Below are 26,868 nucleotides of genomic sequence, written 5' to 3'. Positions count from 1 at the left end.
ATCATGACAGTACCTTATTTTACTACATGATCGCTTTTTGAAAGAACGCACATGGATAATTAAAATAATATGCTGTGAATTTCATAAATACTGTAATTTACTTGCATTTTAGCTCATTTGTTCACCACACTTGATTTATGAGCCACAATATCACTGTATTTTTAAGAATTGCAATCTCTTTGCTCGAGTCGGTGTCTGATTTCTTGTTTTACAAAGGCTCTTTGTGGGAGTTCATTACCAATGGTGTCGGCTCCAGAGTTGCTAAGAAGTATGCTGATCTGAAATATTGAACTATTCAAGGTAGTGATTTTATCTCTCATTTTGAAAAATGAGCATAAACTTAATTATTTGAAACTTTTAAACTAATTCACACAAGCAAAATGAAAACTCACTCAGAAATTTTCGTGACTCATCCGAGTTCACTTCTTCAGCTGTTGTGACTGCTGGTAGGCGTTAGCGGTACTGGAGTCACATGATCGATCTTGTGATATCGATCTATGTGACTCCAGAAGCCTTCCGTGAGGTCTTGGGGAGGTGGTGGCGGCCTCTGTCTTGGTTGAGTCTGGTCTGGGTTGTTGGTAGCTATGTAAATAGACTCCTTCACCCCTCTTTGATACCATCTTTGTTCAGTGTCCAGAATATTGACCTCCTTGGGGTCAAATGAGTGTTTGTGAGATTTCATGTGTGCACCGGACGGGGAGGACTCACGCTTGTGCTCGGAAATGCGTTTACTTAGTGCTCTTTCAGATTCCCCAACGTGGGTGGAAGGACAGTCACCACACTTGATCTGATATATAGATCCTGTCCGCTCAAGTTTCTGGGGTTTGTCTTTCGGTGACACAAGCATGCTGCGGATGGTGTTTGCAGGTTTGGAATGCACTGTCACACCCGCTTGCCTAATTTTACGGTTGATGGCTTCCGACACCCCTTGCACATACGGGAGGGTGATATGTCCTTTGGGGGGATTGTCAGTGCGGCGTTTGGGTTTAGGTGAGACTTTCTTGCTGTGCGGTGTGTTCCAAGCCCATTTGGTGTATCCACAAATGGATAAGGATCGCTTCACATGTTGTAATTCCTTGCCCAGACTGGCTTGATCAGACGAAAGGGTTTCAGCCCTGTGAGTAAGAGTACGAATGACCCCGAGTTTGTGCTCAAGAGGTTGGTGGCTGGCAAAACTCAGGTACTGATCCGTGTGTGTACTTTTTCTGTACACACTAAAGCTCAACTTGCCATTCGGTGCTCGGGTGATGAGAGTGTCCAACATAGCGATGCGGTTGTTCAGTTCGTGTTCAATCGTGAATTTGATGGCATCGTGGATGGAATTCAAATGCGCAGTGAAGCTGTCGAGGTCCGATTTTTGGATGATAACCATGGTGTCATCCACATATCTTCCCCAGTAGCGGGGTGGATTGCTAAACGACGAAAGGGCTTTCTCCTCAAATGCTTCCATAAATAAACTTCTTTCAGGTTTTTTTTCCTATGACCATTGAGTGATCTGTAGATTTAGTGCTTGGGTGTGGCACACTAAATAAAAATAGCACCTGTCTTAATTTACATACACAAGAGAAATATACAGGGGTGTAGAGGCCCGGGGGCCATGACCAAGGAGTGGGCCCTTTTAACATCTCCTTTAATAAGCCTCATTTCATTTTCGCTTTTGTTCGGGGCAACTGAACCCTCAGGGCAACTGAACCCCTGGGACAATTGAACCCACAGGCCCCTGGTCTTTGTCCACCCTTTTGCTACACCCCTGGAAGTATACTCAGCTCTGGAACTCCGCCACATTTTTCTGTCAGAAGAGCAAATTAGTGAACCTCTGGATCATATGGGTACACATCCATCTAAATTTTACAACATTTGTCAATTAGGTTGTCATGGTCGTAGCATAGTTAGGCATGGCTTCAAAATCCAACTGCCGGTACCCTAGCAAAACTAGTGGTTTGACCTGGTTTCCATTGTTCCAAACAATAGAAAATGGTTAAACCGCCGGTTCTGTCAGCATGCCAGCAGTTGGGTTTTAAGCCATAATTTAATGTATTTAGCCTGTGTGAGAAAATGTGAGTCTAACCTTCGCTTAATCAATAGTGCCGCAGTAGCCTGTGATGTTATCAGCATAGTGCATCCAAATTCACATTGTAATTATTAAAGCACAATACTCATGTTTGACATTGCATGTGTGATGTGCTTCCTTTTGGTCTAAACAAATGAGACCAGTCTTTTAAAAAAAAAAAAAAATAATGGTTTGTCTCAAAGCTCACGAGTGGTTTGAAAATAAATGCGAAAATGCGATTTTTTTTTTTTTTAAATTTTTTATTCCTGAATTTTTTCATGGTATTTGGAGAAAAAAATCTGATTTTTTTCCAAATCTCACGATTTTACAAATGCGCGCGCGAGCTTTGAGACAAAGCTTTTTTTGTTTTGGCCTTATATGATGTAACTACCATTCAACCAAGGTTCCACAGGCACAATTGTTTAATCAGTATCTTTTTCATAGTACATTAATGCCATTTGCATCAATTATGGTAGATTTTCCACAGTGATACACAAAGGCAAGCATGGAGTCCATTCTGCCCAACACTCAATGGGACATCATCTGAATCTAGCTGCTGAGGTTCTCACTCTCCATCTATATCTTCTGTTCTAGATAAATACACAACATCATCTGCAATACACAGGAAGAAGAAAATAAAACATGTTAAAGAATGTAGCTATTACTGAATTATGAAGGTACAAGTGCGGATGTGTTTCTTGCTATCCCCATGGTTTAGTGTAGTCAAGTGGAGCGATGTGAGTTTGCTTTGTTCTCATGAAATAATTTGGTTAACTCGAATTCCCCTGACCAAGGAAATTTACTGCTTAATTGTCTAGGTTACCCATGAGAATTCAGGAGCTGAGGTTTATTGTAGTAGACATAGATTGTGCACTAGCTGTAAGTCCTTGGCTATTGCTTAATGGTTTATGGTGTATCTTGTGCAACAGTGATAAGCGATAGATGAAGTGTGGGTGTGTTTCTTGCTATCCCCAGGGTTTAGTGTAGTCAAGTGGAGCGATGTGATTTTTCTTTGTTCTCATGAAATAATTTGGTTAACTCGAATTCCCCTGACCAAGGAAATTTACTGCTTAATTGTCTAGGTTACCCATGAGAATTCAGGAGCTGAGGTTTATTGTAGTAGACATAGATTGTGCACTAGCTGTAAGTCCTTGGCTATTGCTTAATGGTTTATGGTGTATCTTGTGCAACAGTGATAAGCGATAGATGAAGTGTGGGTGTGTTTCTTGCTATCCCCAGGGTTTAGTGTAGTCAAGTGGAGCGATGTGATTTTTCTTTGTTCTCATGAAATAATTTGGTTAACTCGAATTCCCCTGACCAAGGAAATAACTGCTTAATTGTCTAGGTTACCCATGAGAATTCAGGAGCTGAGGTTTATTGTAGTAGACATAGATTGTGCACTAGCTGTAAGTCCTTGGCTATTGCTTAATGGTTTATGGTGTATCTTGTGCAACAGTGATAAGCGATAGATGAAGTGTGGGTGTGTTTCTTGCTATCCCCAGGGTTTAGTGTAGTCAAGTGGAGCGATGTGATTTTTCTTTGTTCTCATGAAATAATTTGGTTAACTCGGCGACCCCCGAGCAAGGAAATTTACTGCTTAATTGTCTAGGTTACCCATGAGAATTCAGGAGCTGAGGTTTATTGTAGTAGACATAGATTGTGCACTAGCTGTAAGTCCTTGGCTATTGCTTAATGGTTTATGGTGTATCTTGTGCAACAGTGATAAGCGATAGATGAAGTGTGGGTGTGTTTCTTGCTATCCCCAGGGTTTAGTGTAGTCAAGTGGAGCGATGTGATTTTTCTTTGTTCTCATGAAATAATTTGGTTAACTCGAATTCCCCTGACCAAGGAAATTTACTGCTTAATTGTCTAGGTTACCCATGAGAATTCAGGAGCTGAGGTTTATTGTAGTAGACATAGATTGTGCACTAGCTGTAAGTCCTTGGTTGTTGCTTAATGGTTTATGGTGTATCTTGTGCAACAATGATAAGCGATGGATGAAGTGTGGGTGTGTTTCTTGCTATCCCCAGGGTTTAGTGTAGTCAAGTGGAGCGATGTGATTTTTCTTTGTTCTCATGAAATAATTTGGTTAACTCGAATTCCCCTGACCAAGGAAATAACTGCTTAATTGTCTAGGTTACCCATGAGAATTCAGGAGCTGAGGTTTATTGTAGTAGACATAGATTGTGCACTAGCTGTAAGTCCTTGGCTATTGCTTAATGGTTTATGGTGTATCTTGTGCAACAGTGATAAGCGATAGATGAAGTGTGGGTGTGTTTCTTGCTATCCCCAGGGTTTAGTGTAGTCAAGTGGAGCGATGTGATTTTTCTTTGTTCTCATGAAATAATTTGGTTAACTCGAATTCCCCTGACCAAGGAAATAACTGCTTAATTGTCTAGGTTACCCATGAGAATTCAGGAGCTGAGGTTTATTGTAGTAGACATAGATTGTGCACTATCTGTAAGTCCTTGGCTGTTGCTTAATGGTTTATGGTGTATCTTGTGCAACAATGATAAGCGATGGATGAAGTGTGGATGTGTTTCTTGCTATCCCCATGGTTAAGTGTAGTCAAGTGGAGCGATGTGAGTTTGCTTTGTTCTCATGAAATAATTCGGTTAACTCGAATTCCCCTGACCAAGGAAATAACTGCTTAATTGTCTAGGTTACCCATGAGAATTCAGGAGCTGAGGTTTATTGTAGTAGACATAGATTGTGCACTAGCTGTAAGTCCTTGGCTGTTGCTTAATGGTTTATGGTGTATCTTGTGCAACAGTGATAAGCAATGGATGAAGTGCGGATGTGTTTCTTGCTATCCCCATGGTTTAGTGTAGTCAAGTGGAGCGATGTGAGTTTGCTTTGTTCTCATGAAATAATTCGGTTAACTCGAATTCCCCTGACCAAGGAAATAACTGCTTAATTGTCTAGGTTACCCATGAGAATTCAGGAGCTGAGGTTTATTGTAGTAGACATAGATTGTGCACTAGCAGTAAGTCCTTGGTTGTTGCTTAATGGTTTATGGTGTATCTTGTGCAACAGTGATAAGCGATGGATGAAGTGCGGATGTGTTTCTTGCTATCCCCAGGGTTTAGTGTAGTCAAGTGGAGCGATGTGAGTTTGCTTTGTTCTCATGAAATAATTTGGTTAACTCGAATTCCCCTGACCAAGGAAATAACTGCTTAATTGTCTAGGTTACCCATGAGAATTCAGGAGCTGAGGTTTATTGTAGTAGACATAGATTGTGCACTATCTGTAAGTCCTTGGCTGTTGCTTAATGGTTTATGGTGTATCTTGTGCAACAGTGATATGCGATTCTTGTAAAATGTGCTCTGAGGATTGTGGGTTTATGCCCATGCGTAAACCACAATAAATCGCTGGGTTTTTTTTTAAGTGTAATCAGTTAAGCATGCAATCTGTCTAGACCAATTTTACCAGTCGTAGCAAGCTGTGCTGGGATCCACTACTCAAAATATTGCACCTGCCTATCCTCTGTGACAGTACAGCAAAAATTCCTATATTTATTCTTTAATTACAGCGAATGTTCAAGTTTTAGTACCAAGTATTCCCAACTTTACAGCACCAGTGTCACCTGTCAGACATTTTATAATCTTAGTTAAAGGCCCATTCAGTGATTTGCTCATCCAGACGATCGTAAAAATCATCAAAATTCAGATTTTGATACCTTTGTCATTGTCATAGATTTTAACATAGCATGCTAGTGGTTCAGCTGAAAGCTGTGTATTTAAAACAAAACATTTACATGAATCTGTAATTTATATACTGACAGTATATAAATTAACTACATGTATTTGAATGGGGCTTCAACTGACATTTTTGCCCAATTTTTCATTTCAAAAATACCAAATGACAATTCAAATGACTTATCCTTCACTTTTTTTTAAACAATTTCAATTTTTTTTACACTTGCGCTGGAATCACTAAATGTTTTTTTAAAACAAAATAATGTAAATCATTGTTAATAAAATATCAAGGCTAATCATATCATTTACAGCAGATATCTATTCAGGCATTGCTGACAGATTTAACAATTAACCTCAATCCTGGTTCATTACTATACACGACTGACCAAGAGGACTGGTGATTGACTGTCAATCATGCAGTTGAGTTGAGGTCATCAACTTTTGGCAGAGATGCAGCAGTTGCACCAATTCATGTTAGTCTTACCGCACACAAGTCCATGCTGAATCAGCACATTGATATGCACACCACAATTGTTGTGTTGGGAAACAAACAGACAACACTACACAGCCATGATCTTACCTGCAACAATACTTGTTCTTTGTATCATTTTATTTGTTTCTGGATCCTCGTATCTCCTATATTCCAGTCTACCAGTTACTAGTACTCTTTTTCTGTTAAATGCAAAAAACACATATTTATATTAAAAGGAAATTGTATGTTTTTCAGTATGAAATAAATATAAACACCTAAGCCTGTATTTGAGGTATCAATATTTCAATCTTAGGGTGTGTTCACACTATGCCTGTTTAGCTTACATTTACTATCACTATCAACCATACCCTTAAATCACTCAGTGGACGAAACTTAAAAAGCGATAACATACTCGCTTCCAACTATCCAGGGAACTATTACATTACCACAAGGTTAAATTTATGTTTATGGTTGCTATTTCTAATTCGCTGACAAAACAGTATGTGCTGAGCATCGTGTCAAATGCGCATTCATACAAGTTTGCTGAAATTCCGACCTTAGCGACTGACTGCCTAATTACAACATTGCACAGCATGATTGGTTGATTTCCCCCCCCTAGTTATCTACAGTTTACAACATCATATGCATGTGGAGTGCTTGTGGATGCATTCTTTGCTTGCAAATTGTACATGTCGTGTCCGAGAATTAAATAAGAGTAACAGTAGACAATACCAATTAATCTGCTGCTGCTCCGTAGCCCCTGCATGGTACATCCCTTGAGGACTTTAATGCATAAAACCAGAACAGTAAAACTATAATTTGGTTCACCTCGAGTTCAGTAGTGATGTACATGCGTATATTATTCGCTGCAGTATCTAATCGTGCGTGTAAAGATAAATGCGCTGAGTGTACACGCACATGTACAGGGGCGGTTTGTCGGCACACTTGCGGCGCAATTGCGAAAAACTTTGCAGTTGTGCCCAAATTAACCTGTTGACTGCATTTGTTTATGATTGCACATTTTTTAAACACCAGAGTGCGGTTATGTTCCAACAGCGTGGTAGGAAACGGGCACCATCAGTCATCACTCACAAGCACTTCACAATATACATGCGCAGTTGGTAGACAACAAAGGACTGAGTCTAGAGCTACTTACCCGCGTGTAGCATATCTGGAAACACTATTTCTTAGTGATGGCCTAAACACAACAACTTGGTGCCAACTTGTTACCTGTCTCCAACCTGTTCATTAAAAATGTATGAGAAAATAAATATATGAGAAAATAAATTTAGATAAATGATTTAAGTACATGCAGAGTTGCAGACAAATTGGATGTGCTCTGCTCACATTGAGATTTATTTATTTATTGTATTTACTTATTTGTGATTCACCATCCTCATTTGCATCACCAGAATCTTCCTAGGACACCTGCATGCACTCTATAATACTCATTTGTGACTCATCTTTCTCATTTGTATCATAAGAATCTTCCTGTGGCGCATACACTGTATAGTACTCATTTGTGACTCACCTTCCTCCTTGGAATGTCAGACGACTCGACCTCCGGACTACTCGACTTCTGACAACTCGACCTCCGTGACAGCTCGACCACGGACAAGTCGACCTTCCCGAGAACTCGAGCTTTATATTCACCGTGCACTTGATGCATTCATCGCCGATGGATGACTTGCTGATCGTGCATTTCATTTTACATCATGTTTAAAGATTTGCTTGCTCCATGTTTTCCATAATATTTATGATGTGATGATTAGAGCTACTATGGGTTTATTTCCTACATGGTTTTATTGTCAATTATTTTAGTGATACTAGTATTATATCCAGACTTTTATTACAATATATCCCGGTACAAAATTCCAACGTAGTCGTAGGCCTACAAAAACATGTGAAAACACTCAATTTTGTGAAGTCTTGTTTGTTTGTTTTTTGGCTAATGGGGGCTGATGTTCTGTTTGCGCATATCAAGTGAATATTATTATTATGATCATGGAATGTACTTCAATACATGTCACTATTATTGTGGTTTTATTGTTAATTATTTTACTACAGTGATATTAGCCGGGACTATAATTAGAATGGTTAAGAAGTCACAATGAAGAACTTTATTAGTTTCTTTGCTTATTTTTCTCTTTCTTGCTGTTACCCCTTATGTATTTAATGCATTATGTATTTATTATGTCATATTTTATTATTATTATGTTTGTTTATTTATTATTGCAATTTTATTTATTTCATGTAGTTAATTAGCAATTAATTATTTTTTATTATTATTTACTTAGTTGTTTATCTAACATTTAGTATATTTCAACATTGCGTGAGGAATTATTTATGGTATATTGACGATAGGTTATAATAATAAATTATTATAAAAGATAATAGCTTGAAATAGCTCGGCGTAGGAAAGGGATGGGATATCTTGGAAATATTTTGGTATTGTCAACTTGATAAGGTGATTAGCGCAATGTCACATTGTACAATAGAACAATAGCCGAATGGCTAGGATATTGAATTCTTTGGTATTAATCATTGACTAGGCCTAGTGTGCTATTATTTATCAATGGAATCTTTAAGTATAATCAGATTCTAATCATCGATACCAAGTTGAAAAGTTATAACAGTAAGAAGAATAGTTTGGATTTCAGATTATTTCCAGCTTCAGGGCACAATAAGCAAATTAATATTAATTAAAAAAACTCACAAGCATGATAGCGCATGATAGGCATATCATAAAAAAGTCAAAAACAGAGGGAAACAGGACAATAATTAATTTATATTTCTGAAATTTAGGCCTTGATATTTATGATTATAATAGTTGTAAATGTAGAAATCTACGTTTCAGATACATTGATTACAGTATGTATTTATTATTATGTTAAATTCCTTCTGTACTTAAAGTTATGTCAAAATAATTAACTAATTTCTCCAAGACAAATGCGCTTTAGCGAAACAAACGCGAGCAGCAGCTTTGAGATATTATACTATTTTTTTTTCTTGTTTTTTGGGGTACATTCGGCACCCACGTTTTGCACCGCGGGTATTTCAGTGCTGCCGAAAGCGCCGGGTGAGACAGGGGTTGAATCAACGGCACTGCAACCGAAAGCACGCTGACAGAACGGACCCGGACGCACGATCGATTACTTGAGTCCCGGGCCCTCGGCTGCGTGTCTGCATAAACTGGTATGTTCTCATCACTATAATCGCCTGGGGAATTACTGAGTCTATTACGGGCCGTTTGCCCGTGTCTTGTGCCGTGTCTTTGTGCTTGACGTATCCAGATATGTTTGTTTAATTTAGGGCCTATTATTGCAATTTATTTATTTATTTCATTTATTTAATTAGCAATTAATTAATTTTTATTATTATTTACTTAATTGTTTATCTAACATTTGTTATATTTCAACATTGCGCGAGGAATTATATTGACGATAGGTTAAAATAATAAAATTATTATAAAAGATAATAGCTTGAAATAGCTCTCGTGAGGAAAGGGATGGGATATCTTGGAAATATTTTGGTATTGTCAACTTGATAAGGTGATTAGCGCAATGTCACATTGTATAATACTAGGAACAATAGCCGAATGGTTAGGATATTGAATTCTTTGGTATTAATCATTAACTAGTGTGCTATTATTTATCAATGGAATCTATAAATATAATCAGATTCTAATCATCGATACCAAGTTGAAGAAAAGTTATAACAAGAATAGTTTGGATTTCAGATTATTTCCAGCTTCAGAGCACAATAAGCAAATTAATATTAATTTTAAAAACTCACAGACACGATAGCGCATGATAGGCATATCATAAAAAATGCAAAACAGGGAAACAGGGCAATAATTAATTTATATTTCTGAAATTTAGGCCTTTGATATTTATGATTATAATAGTTGTAAATGTAGAAATCTACGTTTCAGTTACATTGATTACAGTATGTAGGCCTATTTATCATTATGTTCAATTCCTTCTGTACTTAATAAAGTTATGATAACATAATTAACTAATTTCTCCAAGCGCACAGCGAAACAAACGCGAGCAGCAGCTTGGAGATATTTATATTTTTTTTGCTCCGGGATTTTTGGGGTACATTCGGCACCCACGGCGGCACCGCGGGTATTTCAGTGCTGCCGAAAGCGCCGGGTGAGACAGGGGTTGAATCAACGGCACTGCAACCGAGTACGCTGACAGAACGGACCCGGACGTACGATCGATTACTTGAGTCCCGGGCCCTCGGCTGCGTGTCTGCATAAACTGGTATGTTCTCATCACTATAATCGCCTGGGGAATTACGAGTCTATTACGGGCCGTTTGCCCGTGTCTTGTGCCGTGTCTTTGTGCTTGCATGCATATCCAGATATGTTTGTTTAATTTAGGGCCTATTATTGCAATTTATTTATTTATTTCATTTATTTAATTAGCAATTAATTAATTTTTATTATTATTTACTTACTTGTTTATCTAACATTTGGTATATTTCAACATTGCGTGAGGAATTATATTGACGATAGGTTAAAATAATAAAATTATTATAAAAGATAATAGCTTGAAATAGCTCTCGTGAGGAAAGGGATGGGATATCTTGGAAATATTTTGGTATTGTCAACTTGATAAGGTGATTAGCGCAATGTCACATTGTATAATACTAGGAACAATAGCCGAATGGTTAGGATATTGAATTCTTTGGTATTAATCATTAACTAGTGTGCTATTATTTATCAATGGAATCTATAAATATAATCAGATTCTAATCATCGATACCAAGTTGAAGAAAAGTTATAACAAGAATAGTTTGGATTTCAGATTATTTCCAGCTTCAGAGCACAATAAGCAAATTAATATTGATTTTAAAAACTCGCAGACACGATAGCGCATGATAGGCATATCATAAAAAATGCAAAACAGGGAAACAGGGCAATAATTAATTTATATTTCTGAAATTTAGGCCTTGATATTTATGATTATGTAGATCATGATTCTGTATCTGAATTTTCTACTGATATTTACTCTCCACGAAAACTACTAGTTTCCTTTTTATCTGACTCTTTATTAAATTATAGATTCCATTGATCATGTTCATTGATAACAAGGCTGACATTCATTGATTTTATATAATACCATTCTGCTATTGTAGGTAAGTGACAATGCGTTAATCACCTTATCAAGTGGTCAATACAAAAATATTGCCATACCGTATCTCTCTATGCAGAGTTCTTATGATCTTGATAATCATGTCTTGTTATATGGAATATTAATTCATATTACGATATTATTTCACACAAAACATTTAAATGTAGGCCTACTAATTATGTTAGCTACTCAACAAAGTAATAATGATAAATAACAACAACAACTTCGTGCATGCATTTATCACTTTTCATGAATGCACCAAGTGCACGGCGATTCTGGAGGTCGACTTGTCAGGGAGGTCGACTTGTCACAGAGGTCGACTTGTCACGGAGGTCGAGTTGTCCGTGGTCGAGTAGTCCGTGGTCGAGTAGTCCGGAGGTCGAGTCGTCCTGATACCCCTCCTTGTATCATATCAGAATCTTCCTGTGGCACCTGCACTCTATAGTATTCATTTGTGACTCACCTTCCTCATTTGGGTCATCAGCATCTTCCTGTGGTACCTGCACTCTCTATAGTACTCATTTGTGACTTACCTTCCTCATTTGGGTCATTAGAATCTTCCTGTGGCACCTGCACTCTCTATAGTATTCATTTGTGACTCACCTTCCTCATTTGGGTCATCAGCATCTTCCTGTGGTACCTGCACTCTCTATAGTACTCATTTGTGACTTACCTTCCTCATTTGGGTCATTAGAATCTTCCTGTGGCACCTGCACTCTATAGTATTCATTTGTGACTCACCTTCCTCATTTGGGTCATCAGCATCTTCCTGTGGTACCTGCACTCTATAGTACTCATTTGTGACTTACCTTCCTCATTTGGGTCATTAGAATCTTCCTGTGGTACCTGCACTCTCTATAGTACTCATTTGTGACTTACCTTCCTCATTTGGGTCATTAGAATCTTCCTGTGGCACATGCACTCTATAGTATTCATTTGTGACTCACCTTCCTCATTTGGGTCATCAGCATCTTCCTGTGGTACCTGCACTCTATAGTACTCATTTGTGACTTACCTTCCTCATTTGGGTCATTAGAATCTTCCTGTGGTACCTGCACTCTCTATAGTACTCATTTGTGACTTACCTTCCTCATTTGGGTCATTAGAATCTTCCTGTGGTACCTGCACTCTCTATAGTACTCATTTGTGACTCACCATCCACATTTGGGTCATCATCATGATCTTCCTGTGGTACCTGCACTCTCTATAGTACTCATTTGTGACTTACCTTCCTCATTTGGGTCATTAGAATCTTCCTGAGGCACCTGCACTCTATAGTATTCATGTGTGACTTACATTCCTCATTTGGGTCATTAGAATCTTCCTGTGGTACCTGCACTCTCTATAGTACTCATTTGTGACTTACCTTCCTCATTTGGGTCATTAGAATCTTCCTGTGGTACCTGCACTCTCTATAGTACTCATTTGTGACTCACCATCCACATTTGGGTCATCATCATGATCTTCCTGTGGTACCTGCACTCTCTATAGTACTCATTTGTGACTTACCTTCCTCATTTGGGTCATTAGAATCTTCCTGAGGCACCTGCACTCTATAGTATTCATGTGTGACTTACATTCCTCATTTGGGTCATTAGAATCTTCCTGTGGTACCTGCACTCTCTATAGTACTCATTTGTGACTTACCTTCCTCATTTGGGTCATTAGAATCTTCCTGTGGTACCTGCACTCTCTATAGTACTCATTTGTGACTCACCATCCACATTTGGGTCATCATCAGGATCTTCCTGTGGTATCTGCACTCTCTATAGTACTCATTTGTGACTTACCTTCCTCATTTGGGTCATTAGAATCTTCCTGTGGTACCTGCACTCTCTATAGTACTCATTTGTGACTTACCTTCCTGATTTGGGTCATTAGAATCTTCCTGTGGCACCTGCACTCTCTATAGTACTCATTTGTGACTTACCTTCCTCATTTGGGTCATTAGAATCTTCCTGTGGTACCTGCACTCTCTATAGTACTCATTTGTGACTTACCTTCCTCATTTGGGTCATTAGAATCTTCCTGTGGCACCTGCACTCTCTATAGTACTCATTTGTGACTTACCTTCCTCATTTGGGTCATTAGAATCTTCCTGTGGTACCTGCACTCTCTATAGTACTCATTTGTGACTCACCTTCCTCATTTGTGTCATCAGAATCTTCCTGTGGTACCTGCACTCTCTATTATAGTACTCATTTGTGACTTACCTTCCTCATTTGGGTCATTAGAATCTTCCTGAGGCACCTGCACTCTATAGTATTCATTTGTGACTCATCTTCCTCATTTGTGTCATCAGAATCTTCCTGTGGCACCTCAATGCACTCTGTAGTACTCATTTGCGACACACCTTCCTCATTTGTATCATCAGAATCTTTGTGTGTTGTCTGTTTTTTATATGATACTCATTTCCAACTCGCCCTCTACATTTGTATCATCAGAATCTTGCTGTGACACCTGCACTCTAAAGTACTCATTTGTGACTCACCAGTCTCCTTCCTGATTTGCATCATCAGAATCGTCCTATGGTGCCATTACTTTATAGTACTCATTTATGACTCACTTTCCTCATTTGCAACACTGAAATCTTCCTGTGGCACCTACACTATATAATACTCATTTGTGACTCACCTTCCTCATTTGTATCATCAGAATCTTCATGCGGCACCTGCACTCTATAGTACTCATTTGTGACTCACCTTTCTTATTTGTATCATCAGAATCTTCCTGTGGCACCTGCACTAATATAGTACTCATTTGTGACTCACCTTCCTCATTTGGGTCATCATCAGGATCTTCCTGTGGCACCTGCACTAATATAGTACTCATTTGTGACTCATCTTCCTCATTTGGGTCATCATCAGGATCTTCCTGTGGCACCTGCACTCTCTATAGTACTCATTTGTGACTCACCTTCCTCATTTGGGTCATCATCAGGATCTTCCTGTGGCACCTGCACTCTCTATAGTACTCATTTGTGACTCACCTTCCTCATTTGGGTCATCATCAGAATATTCCTGTGGCACCTACACTCTATAGTACTCATTTGTGACTCACCTTCCTCATTTGGGTCATCATCAGGATCTTCCTGTGGCACCTGCACTCTATAGTAATCATTTGTGACTCACCTTCCTCATTTGGGTCATCATCAGGATCTTCCTGTGGCGCCTGCACTCTATAGTAATCATTTGTGGCCAAGTTGAATTTGACAATGTTATCATTGGCTCCTACTACTAAAGGATCGCCCCCAATTCGTCCTAACAGTGTCACTTGATTTAAACCTGAATGTAAAACAATACATTAAAGTTAATTAAAAACAAGATAGCCTAAATCTTGAGTGTACTGGTTCATCCTTTCAGCCTCCATATTGGTGTACCAGAATGTGGAATGCTTTGCCAGCTGCATTGGTCCCTGCTCCTCATCTCAGGCATTCAGGGGAGGTTTGGCTAATATTTACATTCTGCACGTGCAGTGCACGAATGCAAAATAGTGAAAATACTGTCCTGGAGTGTGATCATCACTGCTGCGCGACATGCGTATTCTTGTGCGTAGATGTCATATATAGTGCAAATCTATTGCAAGATATAACATGGCTCATACGAAGATATAAGCCAAACAGATTGCCAATTAAGTCTATAGCTGTTTACAGGTGAAGCATTAGACTGTGGTCTTCTTTAAAAAGTACGAGAGAAAATTATAAATTTATACTACTCACATCTTTCTCCTCTCCTGCTTCGAATAGACTGATCTTCAAATTTGTTTGTAATATCCGAAGAAGCTCGTACAGGAAGTCTGGTTAACTTCGATGAACTCTGTCGGAACAGCTGTTCAAAATATAAATCATTAACATTAACAATAACATGTACAGTTACAATGTAGCCTTGCCCTTGTCTTGTTCCCAGCTCGGGGGCTACTGGGCATTAATAAAGGGTATCAATCATGCATGACCATTAAATCTCAAAGAGCACTCTAAACAAGTATACTGCACCAAAAAGGTATCCTTACACTTGGAAAAATAATACAATTTCAAAACTGAACCATATTGGGGTAAATTTGTTTTTTAATAGATGCGCTATCTAATCCTGCACATTATGACACCACATTGAATCCAATGTGACCTCAAGAAGTAAAGTTACAAGCAATAGAATAGATGAAGGTCCAGTTTTAAAAGTGACAAACTGGCCTATACAAGGCACAAAAAGATTCCAACAAGCACAACAATAAGGCCCCTAATAGTCAATTTTGAGTTTCCCGTCACATAATTTCTGAAAACAAGTGAGGTAACTTTTTCATTATTCATTATTTTTCTGCCTTTCATTATATGACCAACACGTATTTAAAATGTGTTGTTATTTGCCGCTCACTCACTTGAAGATGGATGTTTAGCCCAAATGAGATTCAAAAGTATATTAAAATGAGTCTGCAAGGTTGACAGCAAAATGTATGTTTTGATTTTGATTTTTTCACAAAAAATAAAGGGATATTCATAATTTTTTTTGCAAATATAACCAGTTTTTATCGGTATTTTTTGGAAAATCACAATATTAAATGAATTCAAGTGAGGGTCAGAAAATGAAGTGAGGGCGGGTGATGGGAAACTCAAAATCGACTTTGATTGGCCTAACGGGTATTTTAGTAGGATTTCAATTTTTTATTAATGAAGTTACTTGTAGTACATGTAGGTATGCCAGGTGAATTCAAATTTGCCACCAAACTGCATCATTTTATAAATCAAATTAAAGCCCTTGAGTAAAGAAAGACAACACTGAAAACCTTTTTGTCATAGCACTTTCCGTAACAGAGTTACATCTAGTCAAAGATTGACTTTCATCAAAAAGATTCAGCCAGCAAAATTCCCAAAAAAAAGCATTTCGGGGGTGTTTCTAGATCTTAGTCTCATGACGATAGCAGCTTTTTTTAATGGAACTGCTATCAAAATCCTCTGAAATTCTATGTGTAGTCTCTCATCACCAAAAAAAATCATATATTTGGGTCAAGTGAAGTATAGACAACATATTTATGTAGGTTTCCTTGAGCAAGCGGTTCTTTTAAATTTCAATGTAAATTTGTATTGCCGGTTTAGGCCATTTTTGGCCGACTAGCAAATGTGTTAACTGACGTTTCCCTCTCATACCTACTTGTAGTTTTGAGGAATGACAAAGTTGTTTTTGTTAACTTAGATGTTTGTTTCAACTGATGATGTAGGATCGCAAGGTGAGTGAATTCGTGAAAAGATTTCCTTGTTTGAGACTGAGTGATACATGGATAGTAGGATATATGCCCAGCGAGGTCACGTCACACTCGGTGTGACGTGCCCTGAACTCCAAATAACTTTCGCAAGCGACAGACAAATTGCAGGAAAGCGTGCCAATTTAAGCTTCCTGTAATATCTATTGCACATAACATACAAAGTCACAAACTTACAAACTTCAATATGCCCTTCAAATACAGCAGACCAGCTGTTTTAAATTATTACCGATCCTGTAGAATAACTTACATAATCTTCAATTTCATGGAATCCCGTTGCTCAGAATTGCAAATCTCATTTTTATCTGTCAAATGTGCTGTGGATGTGCTCAGAGATTTAATGATAAGCTACATTAAATCACAGGTGTGAAACTGACTTTATACCACTCGCTCGCTTTCGCAGAAAAGCGAAGCCTCCACCTTGTGGCGCTGGGGCATGATGTCATCATGGACGTGTATAAAATTTCTGAGGGTCTGACGCCATACATGTATAACCCGTTTTGTGATTGGTTGCAAAAACTATTAATTGCAATCGTAAGCCAATCAATGAACGCGAAAACAAAACTACTTTGATAATTGCTAAGCCAGTCAGCGTGCTCGATGCTTAATAACCTCGTAGAGGTTTTCGAGAGGCAAATTCACGTGGTGATCCAGCATAGTATAAATTCAGTGTGACAACTGCACTCGCAGGTGCAATAACATTAACAATACATGGACACAATCACTGACTTTTACACAATGTAATAATGAATTATTTATGACATGCATGGGCTGGATTTTACGATCGAGGTAAGGTTTTCGGCCTGTCCCTGCGTGAATATCCTTAGTTTTCAGCATTAAAGATACTTGCGATGACCAGTTTTTTGCGGACACTTTGATAACAGGTAACTTTTATAGGTCATAGGGTAGAAACGATAGTTGTACAATTGTACAAAATATACATTTTGTTATAGGCCTTAAATGTTTACAAAAAATCAAAAATATATTGGTCCACACGTTGTGCATGTATTAGGTATCCCAGGCAAACCTTAGTTAACACATTTGCTAGTCAGCGAAATTTGCCGAGACCGGGGCCCAAACACAATGCATATTTACATAGAAATTTGAATTTTTTTCGAGAACAGGTCGGTGAAGGAAACCTACATAAATATGTTTTCTATACTTCACTTGACCCAAATATATGATTTTTATGGTGATAATCAAGTCGCACATGGAATTTTAGAGGTATTTTGATAGCAGTTCCATTAAAAAAAGCTGCTATCGCCATGAGACTAAGATCTTTCCTCATTGAAGATATTTTGAAGATGGTTTATAATTCAATTGTTCTGCCTCATCTAGAATATTGTAACATTGTTTGGGGAAATTGTAGTATTTCTGTAGCTAAAACGTCTACAAATTATCCAAAACAGGGCTGCACGTATAATTTGTAATGCTAAATGGGACACATCTAGTAATATAGTTCTTGATCAACTTGGTTGGAAACCAGTTTCAAATAGGCAGCAGTACAATTGTTCTGTTTTAACATATAAGATTTTGAATAACTTGTCACCTCCGTACTTAACTCACATATTTTCAATTCCAGAGAATCATTACAACTTTCGCCAGAGTAAATTTAATGTTAAGATCCCTCAACCGAGGACAGATTATAAGAAACGTAGTTTATCATATAGAGGTGGAATCATCTGGAACAATTTAGATGAAACTATTCAAAAATCCATGACCTTACATATTTTCAAAAATAATGCTAAAAGTGTATATTTTTAACTGTTGTTTAAATCTATCAATTTTATGATGATGTAAATTTAATTTGTACTTTGTTTATTTATATTTTGTATGTTATGTTATGTCCACGGCCCCAAGGAAGAACAACTTTGTTGATTTGGGCCTCCGTGGTGAAATAAAGCTTCCTATCCTATCCTATCCTATCCTATCTAGAAACACCCCTAAATGCCGTTTTGGGGAATTTTGCTAGCAGAATCTTTTTGATGAAAGTCAATCTTTGACAAGATGTAACTTTGTTACGGAAAGTGCTATGACAAAAATGTTTTCAGTTTTGGCTTTCTTTACTCAAGGGCTTTAATTTGATATGTAAAATGATGCAGTTTGATGGCAAATTTGAATTCACCTAGCATACCTACATGTATTCAGTTGTTCGACGTATGATAGAGGGCGCCAGCTGGACAGGACGGGGTTTTTTTCACGGCTTATTTTGTGACCTGTTTTTTCACCTTTTATGACTTTTTTAGCACTGTACTGGAATTTCCTATAAGCTGACAACGTCCAACGTGCTATCTACTACCTCCGTCGTCCTGTGAGTGATAAAAATAAAAAACAGCTGATTGTCTTTGAAACTGTACATGAAATTCATTGCACTGTCATAGGTGTCGAATTCTGCATCTTCACGAAACAGCACCAGTAGTATTATACTTAGGGTTGACATTGGAAACTGACATCGGAACTCCAACCTACATCGATCGTCGGTTGAAAAAATGTCAGCCTTGTGTAAAACGAATTAATTTTGTTTTGCTGGTCTATGTGTCTATTACCCTCTGAAAAAACTTTTGGCTGATTTTATACTGGCTTTTAAACTGTTTTTTAACTCTGTGAATAATATCAACTTTTGAAATCAGTGCCAACACCTGTTTTATAGTGGATTGTGTGAACTGAACTGAACTTATTACATGTGAATGTGATAGCCAGTTTGGTCAATATGCTACGTTACATGGTATCATCGAACTGGGTGTACCTTCTCCTAATTTCATGTGCAATAATATCCAGAACTCGAAGCGTAAATCAACCAAGCTTCAATTTCATCATGAACTATGGTCTCCCAAATGAAAGTGAACACTGGGCGTCCCCTATCTCATTGACTGACAATCTGAGCACAACATCAACAATGTGCCAGTACCAGAGTGCCTTTTTGAACACGGCATCCCATTACTCCCCCAATCAATCCAGAATTCTTCGTAAACTTGACAGAAGCTCACATGTAAGACTAGCACTTCTTATGATCCTGGCTGGAGATATTGCATCTAACCCAGTCCCTACTGCAAGGAAACCTAAACACCCATGTGTCCACTGCAGTAAAGGCGTCGTTAGCAGAAGTAGAGCCATTACATGTGATAATTGTGATAGATGGGTACATAGCCGAACTGAGTTACTTGTGCAATATTTGTTGCTTTGATGAGCTTCCGTTTACCAACATTGAAGAAGACCAAGATACTAGCGGTACCAATAACTCTAAATCGTCTAATTTCAATCCTTTTGACGAACAATTTAGCTCCTTTTTTGACTGTTTCAAACAAAAGGGACTCCATTTCATCCATATCAATATTAGGTCGCTAACATCAAAAATATCTGAGCTAAAAATTCTAGCCAATAACTCTTCCGCGTCTGTAATAGCAATATCAGAAACATGGCTCGACAGTGCTGTCTCTCACTCTGAAATAAACATCAATGGGTATACTGTGATCAGAGCTGATCGGAACAGAGAGGGTGGAGGTGTGTGTATGTACATTAAGAACAATTTGGCTTTTAATTGCAGACCAGATCTGCTTGATGCAAATGTTGAAGCCCTGTGGATTGATTTACTTTTGCCAAAAACAAAACCAATTGTTGTTGGGGTTTGTTATCGCCCTCCCAAGGACAGTGGGTTCCTTGATCGTTTAGAGCTTATTATTTCTAAAATTAGATCTGATTGTGAGGTAATGGTCCTTGGCGACTTCAACATTAACACATTAGCACCTAAATCATATGGTCTATTGAAAAGTATCTTGATATGTTGGGTTTGTTTCACCTCAAAATTTGATAAGTGAACCAACCAGGATCACCTCAACTAGTTCTAGTGCTATTGATCACATCATTTGTAATAACAGCAACAAAATATGCCAGTCAGGTACTATCAATATTGGCATGAGTGATCATTTGTTGATTTTTTGTACCCGGAAAGTTGTCAAAGGCCAGATGAAACATCACAACATTGTCAAGATACGATCAATGAAAAATTACACCGTTGATGCTTTGTTATCGGCCATTTCGGTGGCAGACTGGTCTGGGTTTTTTTGTAGTGATGTTAATAGATCATGGTGTGTTTTTAAAACAGTTTTATCAAATATTATTGAAACCTTGGCTCCTGTCAAAGAAATCAGACTAAAAAATCACACTGAACCTTGGATGTCTAGTGAAATCTTAAGCAATTAAATTGAGAGATAATCTTTTATACAGGTTCAAGAAAGAACAAAAGCCTGAATTGTATTCTGAGTATTCCAGATTAAGAAATAAAATTCAAAGGGATGTGAAAAAGGCCAAGAGTAGTTTCTTTAGGGATAAAATTGAAGAATTTAGATTCAACCCTAAAAAACTCTGGGAGCAACTGAAAACCCTGGGTTACAGTAATAAAAGCAAGGATCAATCTCGTGTTACTCTTAAAATTGATGGTGACCTTTGTTTTGATCCTAACACAGTTGCCAATCATATCAACCAGTTCTATACTACTGTTGCAAGCACATTAGTCAACAAATTGCCTGCCTCTCTCGGAAAGTTCAGCGTGAACTCCACAATTTTTTCGAGCCATTACGAAAAACTGGGCATGTCACCTAATGCCTTTAAATTATGCCCTGTGTCAAGTGATTTTATCTTGAAAGAGCTTCGCTCTCTTAATCCCAACAAAAGCACTGGCCTTGATGGAGTTCCTGCCAAATTTCTGAGAGATGGGGCAGCATTATTAAAAAATCAGTTGACCCATATAATTAATGTGTCAATAGCTACTAGCACTGTACCAACTGAATTTAAGCTTGCTCGTGTAAAACCCTTGTACAAAAAAAATAGTCGCTCTGAGGTTGGAAACTATAGGCCAGTGAGCATTTTATGTGTTACATCAAAATTATTGGAAAAAGCTGTGTATTCTCAGTTAGAGACCTATTTGAGAGAAAATAATATTTTGTATGGGTACCAATCTGGATTTCGGAGTTCATTTTCTACTGATACCTGCTTAATTCATCGGATTATTCCCACTTGGTCCAATCCCATTTGGTCCAATCCCACTTCGTCCAATCCCATTTGGTCCAATCCCACTTGGTCCATTCCCACTTGGTCCAGTTTCCACTTGGTCCAATCCCATTTGGTCCAATCCCACTTTGGCCAATCCCACTAGGGCCATGTCCCACTTGGTCCATGTCCCACTAGGGCCATGTCCCACTTGGTCCATGTCCCACTAGGGCCATGTCCCACTTAGTCCATGTCCCACTAGGTCCATGTCCCACTAGGGCCATGTCCCACTAGGTCCATGTCCCACTAGGGCCATGTCCCACTAGGTCCATGTCCCACTAGGGCCATGTCCCACTAGGTCCATGTCCCACTTAGGCCATGTCCCACTAGGGCCATGTCCCACTTAGGCCATGTCCCACTTAGGCCATATCCCATTTGGACCTGTACATAGGCCTAGATGTACATAAAAAGATGAAAAGGTTTAGAAGAACAGAAAGGAAAAAATGAGATGATGTAGAAGGAGCAGAATAAGGTGGATGAAAAGGGTGAAGAATAGACAGAGGAAGGAAAAGAGAAGGAATCAGTAGGACAAAGGAAGGAGATGGAGACTGAAGGAGAAGAAGGGAATGTTTGCCAACATAATGCCGGAGACTATGAACAGAAATGACCCATAAATGATGATCTTTGGCTTGTATAATAATTATGTGCATAATCATACGAAAGTGGCATGTTATCATAGGCTTATGTAATTTGCATAGTTCGCATTATATTATATAGACCATTTAAGGTTTGCAAATTGTGTGAACGCACATCGTCACACACCAATTTTGCAAGAAAAATGAGAGTATCTTCTATCATGCACGATAAGTTGACGAAAAAAAGATACCCTGTTCTACGTCGGTCGGCCTTTTTTTTCTTCTTTTTTTTTAAATGACCCAAAAAATCACCAAAATTTGTAAATAATTTGCAATTTGAGAAAATACAAATAAAAACTTTTGTTCCTGAAATTTCCGAAATTTGGGTCGGCATTCATTTGTACAGGTAATTTTTTTTTCCCAATTTGTTCAAACTCTGGGTCGGTCGGGCCCGTAGAACAGGGTTTTCTTTTTTCGTTGCCTAAAAACAAAAACAAAATTGCCCCTTTCAGACTCAAATCAAAATGGGTAGGCCCCCTACCATTAGACTCTGAAAACCAAAAATTAAATTTGTCATCTAAGATTCACATGACCACAACCAAATCTTGCAACAAAAGAAAGAAATGCTCTTTACAATAAACTCTATAACATCCACGATATAGTCATCCAAACCCCCCAAAAATGCATGATAAAGCTCAACATGTACATAACACACTCGTAGATATGTACAACTCCAAATATATCAAGGAAGATGGGCCTTTCTTGACCATTATAACAAACTACACATGCCTTTTACCAGAAGTCCATAAACCACCTCCAGATAACCTCTTCCATGCACATCCTATTAAATAAGCCTACTAATTATTAGTCATAATGGACCTACATCCAAAATATCCACATGTTATGACTATTTCTTAAAACTTATAACCTCAAAACAATCTATATAATTATGTGAACGATGCTTCTGACATCATAAACAAACTAGAGGCTAACAAACCAGTCCCACTCTAATATCTCACTAGAAATAATAGTTGGCACAGCTATGTATACGGTACTGAAACATTATTAATCTGAAGCAATAGGTATAGCATGCAAAGCCTTTGAAAACTCCAGGTTAATAGCATGTTTTAACAAACCACCAACTGAACAATTTGCACCTTTTTTAAAAAAATGGCATGGTCATGCATGGGACCCACTCTCAGTGCAACTTTATCCAATCTTACATTATATTCTCAATTACTGGATATACTTAGACGACTGTGATCCTATACCAAAGAACAGAAGAACTTAGACAGACATTGACTATCTTTCCGTTCACAAACACTTGTCAACCCCATAGAAAATATAGTGTAAACTCATGTTCTGCGAGAAAATATTTTGGTGATTTTTTAATGCGCCTCTACAGACGGATTAAAATATTTAGGACCCACTTTTTGCATCAGCTCCCACCCCCCTTAGGCCCTACTATGAAAACTAAAACAAGTACTGAAAATGACCAAAAACAAATATTATAACCATAGTGGGACATGGCCCTAGTGGGATATGGCCCTAGTGGGACATGGCCCAAGTGGGAAATGGACCTAGTGGGACATGGCCCTAGTGGGACATGGCCCAAGTGGGACATGGCCCTAGTGGGACATGGCCTAAGTGGGACATGGCCCTAGTGGGACATGGACCTAGTGGGACATGGACCTAGTGGGACATGGCCTAAGTGGGACATGGCCCTAGTGGGACATGGACCTAGTGGGACATGGCCCTAGTGGGAATGACCTAAGTGGGACATGGCTAAGTGGGACATAGACTAAGTGGGACATGGCCCAAGTGGGACATGGACTAAGTGAGATTGGACTAACTGGGTCTGGACAAAGTGGGATTTGGACCAAATGGGATTGGACTAAGTGGGATTGGACCAAATGGGATTGGACCAAGTGGGAATAGCCCAATTCATCTCAACGACTATATCAGGAGTCAAATGTCCATAGGTAATTACACCGGTTTAGTCTTAATTGATCTACAGAAGGCATTCAACACTGCTGACCATGTCATTCTCTGCCAAAAACTTAGAGCCATGGGTGTATCTTCTGTTGACTGGTTTTCATCATACCTTAGTGACAGGAAGCAGATTGTCAATGTAAACGATGTTGGGCCCCTTTTGTTTCTTTGCTACGTGAATGACATGGCCAGCAGTGTCGACTGCAAGCTTCTGCTCTACGCTGATGACAGCGCTCTTTTAGCGTCTGACAAAAATCCAGGGCACATTGCAGAGAGACTTGGTAAAGAGCTTGACTCATGTAGACAGTGGCTTATAGACAATAAACTTTCTTTACACCTTGGAAAGACGGAGTGCATGCTATTTGGTACAAAAAAAAGACTCGGGAAAGTTAATTCATTTTCTGTTTCTTGTGGTGGTCAGAAAATAACATCCTCCAAGGTTGCAAAATATTTGGGGGTGACCCTTGATGAAACACTGAATGGGGAGTCAATTGCTCAAGATATTATTAAAAAGGCTAGCGCACGGTTGAGGTTCTTGTATAGACAAGCTGGTAATTTAAATTTAACCACGCGTAAGATAGGGGAGATTGGGGTTAGTTGAAACATTTTTCACAAAATCGTCTTTTTAACGCAAAGCGGTTACTTTCAAGAAACACTAACCATATCAGTATAAACATATACATACATGCTACAAATACAGCCTTAAACTTTATTGGATCTGCTTATGATTATTCATATAATCCAATTTGAAAATTTGAAAAAAAGTGTTTCAACTAACCCCACCCCTGGGGTAAGTTGAAACATAGGGTGGGGTTAGTTGAAAAAGCCCTGGTCTATCTAAGTGCCAATTTTACCCGTACAAAATCTTTGCATAACTACGGTACCAGGGATAGCTCATACAATTTTGTTGTTCCAAGAAACCACGGTAATGTTAGTCACACCTTTTTCTATAGTGGCATCAAACATTGGAATTCTTTACCAAATTCCATCAAACAGATCACCAATTTGACCCAATTTAAAAAAAACCGTCAAAAAACATCTGATGGATCAAGCCATAAGAACTGAGCAGAGATCTTTCATCAGGTATTGATGGGGTTTGATCTTTTTTCCTTTTGGTCGTAATTTATGTGCAATATATGGGGTTTGGGTGTTATTTATTTGTTTTATGTGCAATATTTTGGGTTTGGGAGTTATTTATTTATTGGGAGTTATTTATTTATTTATTTATTTATTTATTTGGTTCTGTTGCCTGATCTGCTTGGTTCCCACCTTCTTTTTTCTTGAAGGACCCCAATGGAAATAAGCCTCAATTTTTATTGAGGCTTTTTGGGCTATCCTTGGTACTCGCCTGGTGTTTACTCCATAATCCATACATTTCGTTGCTATATCTGGTTTTTCATGCAATTGACCACATCTTGTATGTATTTATAATGTATCTTTTTATCATATGTGCTGTAATATTTTTATGTGAGTACTGAATAAATATGATGAATGAATGGATAGCTCAAAATAGTACTTTGACCTGCTCTGACGTCTGAATTACACAGGTTGTTTCGTACAGACAGCAATACTGCGTATTGCTTTATGGAACCAGACATAAAACTTAAAGGACCAGCTACCATGGCTACAGTACAGACCATTGGCATTGCATTGTTGACATCGACAAACTGCACAAATGACCGAGTACGGAGTAGCAAAATTTAGTCCACCGACTCCTTGATGCGCTAAATTCTGTGTGAGTCTCACACTGTGAGATAACCTCTACCAGGTGTTTACACAGTAATGAACAGATGAGATGCAGATGCAAATACATGTATACCGTGATTTTCGTCAAATAAACGGGCGTTACATTTTCCAAACGGGCGCGTTTATTCAAGGTCAATTTTAGAACGATAATTCCCGTTAAAATCATTAGGTAAACTTAAAACTCACGCTAAAATGACGAACTCTGAACTAGAAACACCCGACTTCTGGTTCACTTCCGAAAGTTCCGGGTTTCCAATCCAGATTTTCGCCAAAAAGTGACGCTATAATATCGACCATGTGTGCAACTTGGTAAGCTTACTACACAAGATAGCATGGAAATATATCAGCATTTTTGAAACATCTTGGTTGAAAAAAGTGGTGGGGCGTTTATTTGAGGGGGGGCGACTATTTGACGAAATACGGTATGCATATCATGTAAATGTAATTTATACTAAAATGCAGCAAACCTTTGACGAGCGCGACTACCGTGATGTTGCAAATTCGGCGCTAACAACGCGTACGGCGCACAGTTCATTCATAAATTTCCACTCGGCAACAACAGATCGCCTCAGCAGCCAATCGGAGACGAGTGCGTGCAACGCAGTAAATACGCGATGTATCCTTACAATACGCGCTCGTCAAAGGTTTACTGCATTTTTAAGCTTACAATAAAAAAAAAATTCAGGAATTATTTATAGGAGAACACTCAGTCTGACACTCGATCAAACTAGCGGACGGGCTTACCTGTAAAGTTCGAAACATTATGCCTGGATGTCAATATGGAAATCTAATTCTAAACATGTATATGTAGAGCTCAATCGAATCGGGATAGCGTAGACACACACGTACACATGCAATCACAGAGCACATGTCACTTGTCATGTGTTTATGTTTA

The 26,868-nt window shown here is 38.4% G+C and overlaps 1 protein-coding gene across 1 annotated transcript; it reads right to left on the bottom strand.

Annotated features, from left to right (window-relative positions):
- Positions 1-2,359: 2,359 nt before the first annotated feature.
- LOC140161319 (single-stranded DNA-binding protein, mitochondrial-like) lies at positions 2,360-26,858 on the bottom strand. The gene is made up of 6 exons (XM_072184798.1): positions 26,718-26,858; positions 15,083-15,191; positions 14,496-14,648; positions 7,377-7,461; positions 6,329-6,420; positions 2,360-2,662 (listed from the first exon to the last, which is right to left on the bottom strand). Exons 1-6 carry the CDS (start codon positions 26,733-26,735, stop codon positions 2,616-2,618), a joined length of 504 nt encoding a protein of 167 aa, XP_072040899.1. The 5' UTR covers positions 26,736-26,858; the 3' UTR covers positions 2,360-2,615.
- Between the last annotated feature and the right edge of the window lie 10 nt (positions 26,859-26,868).

Source organism: Amphiura filiformis, chromosome 9 (genome assembly GCF_039555335.1).
Source record: "Amphiura filiformis chromosome 9, Afil_fr2py, whole genome shotgun sequence".
Classification (NCBI taxonomy): domain Eukaryota; kingdom Metazoa; phylum Echinodermata; class Ophiuroidea; order Amphilepidida; family Amphiuridae; genus Amphiura; species Amphiura filiformis.
The sequence above is the reverse complement of the archived record's forward strand: the minus strand, read 5'-3'. Positions and strand labels throughout refer to the sequence as shown.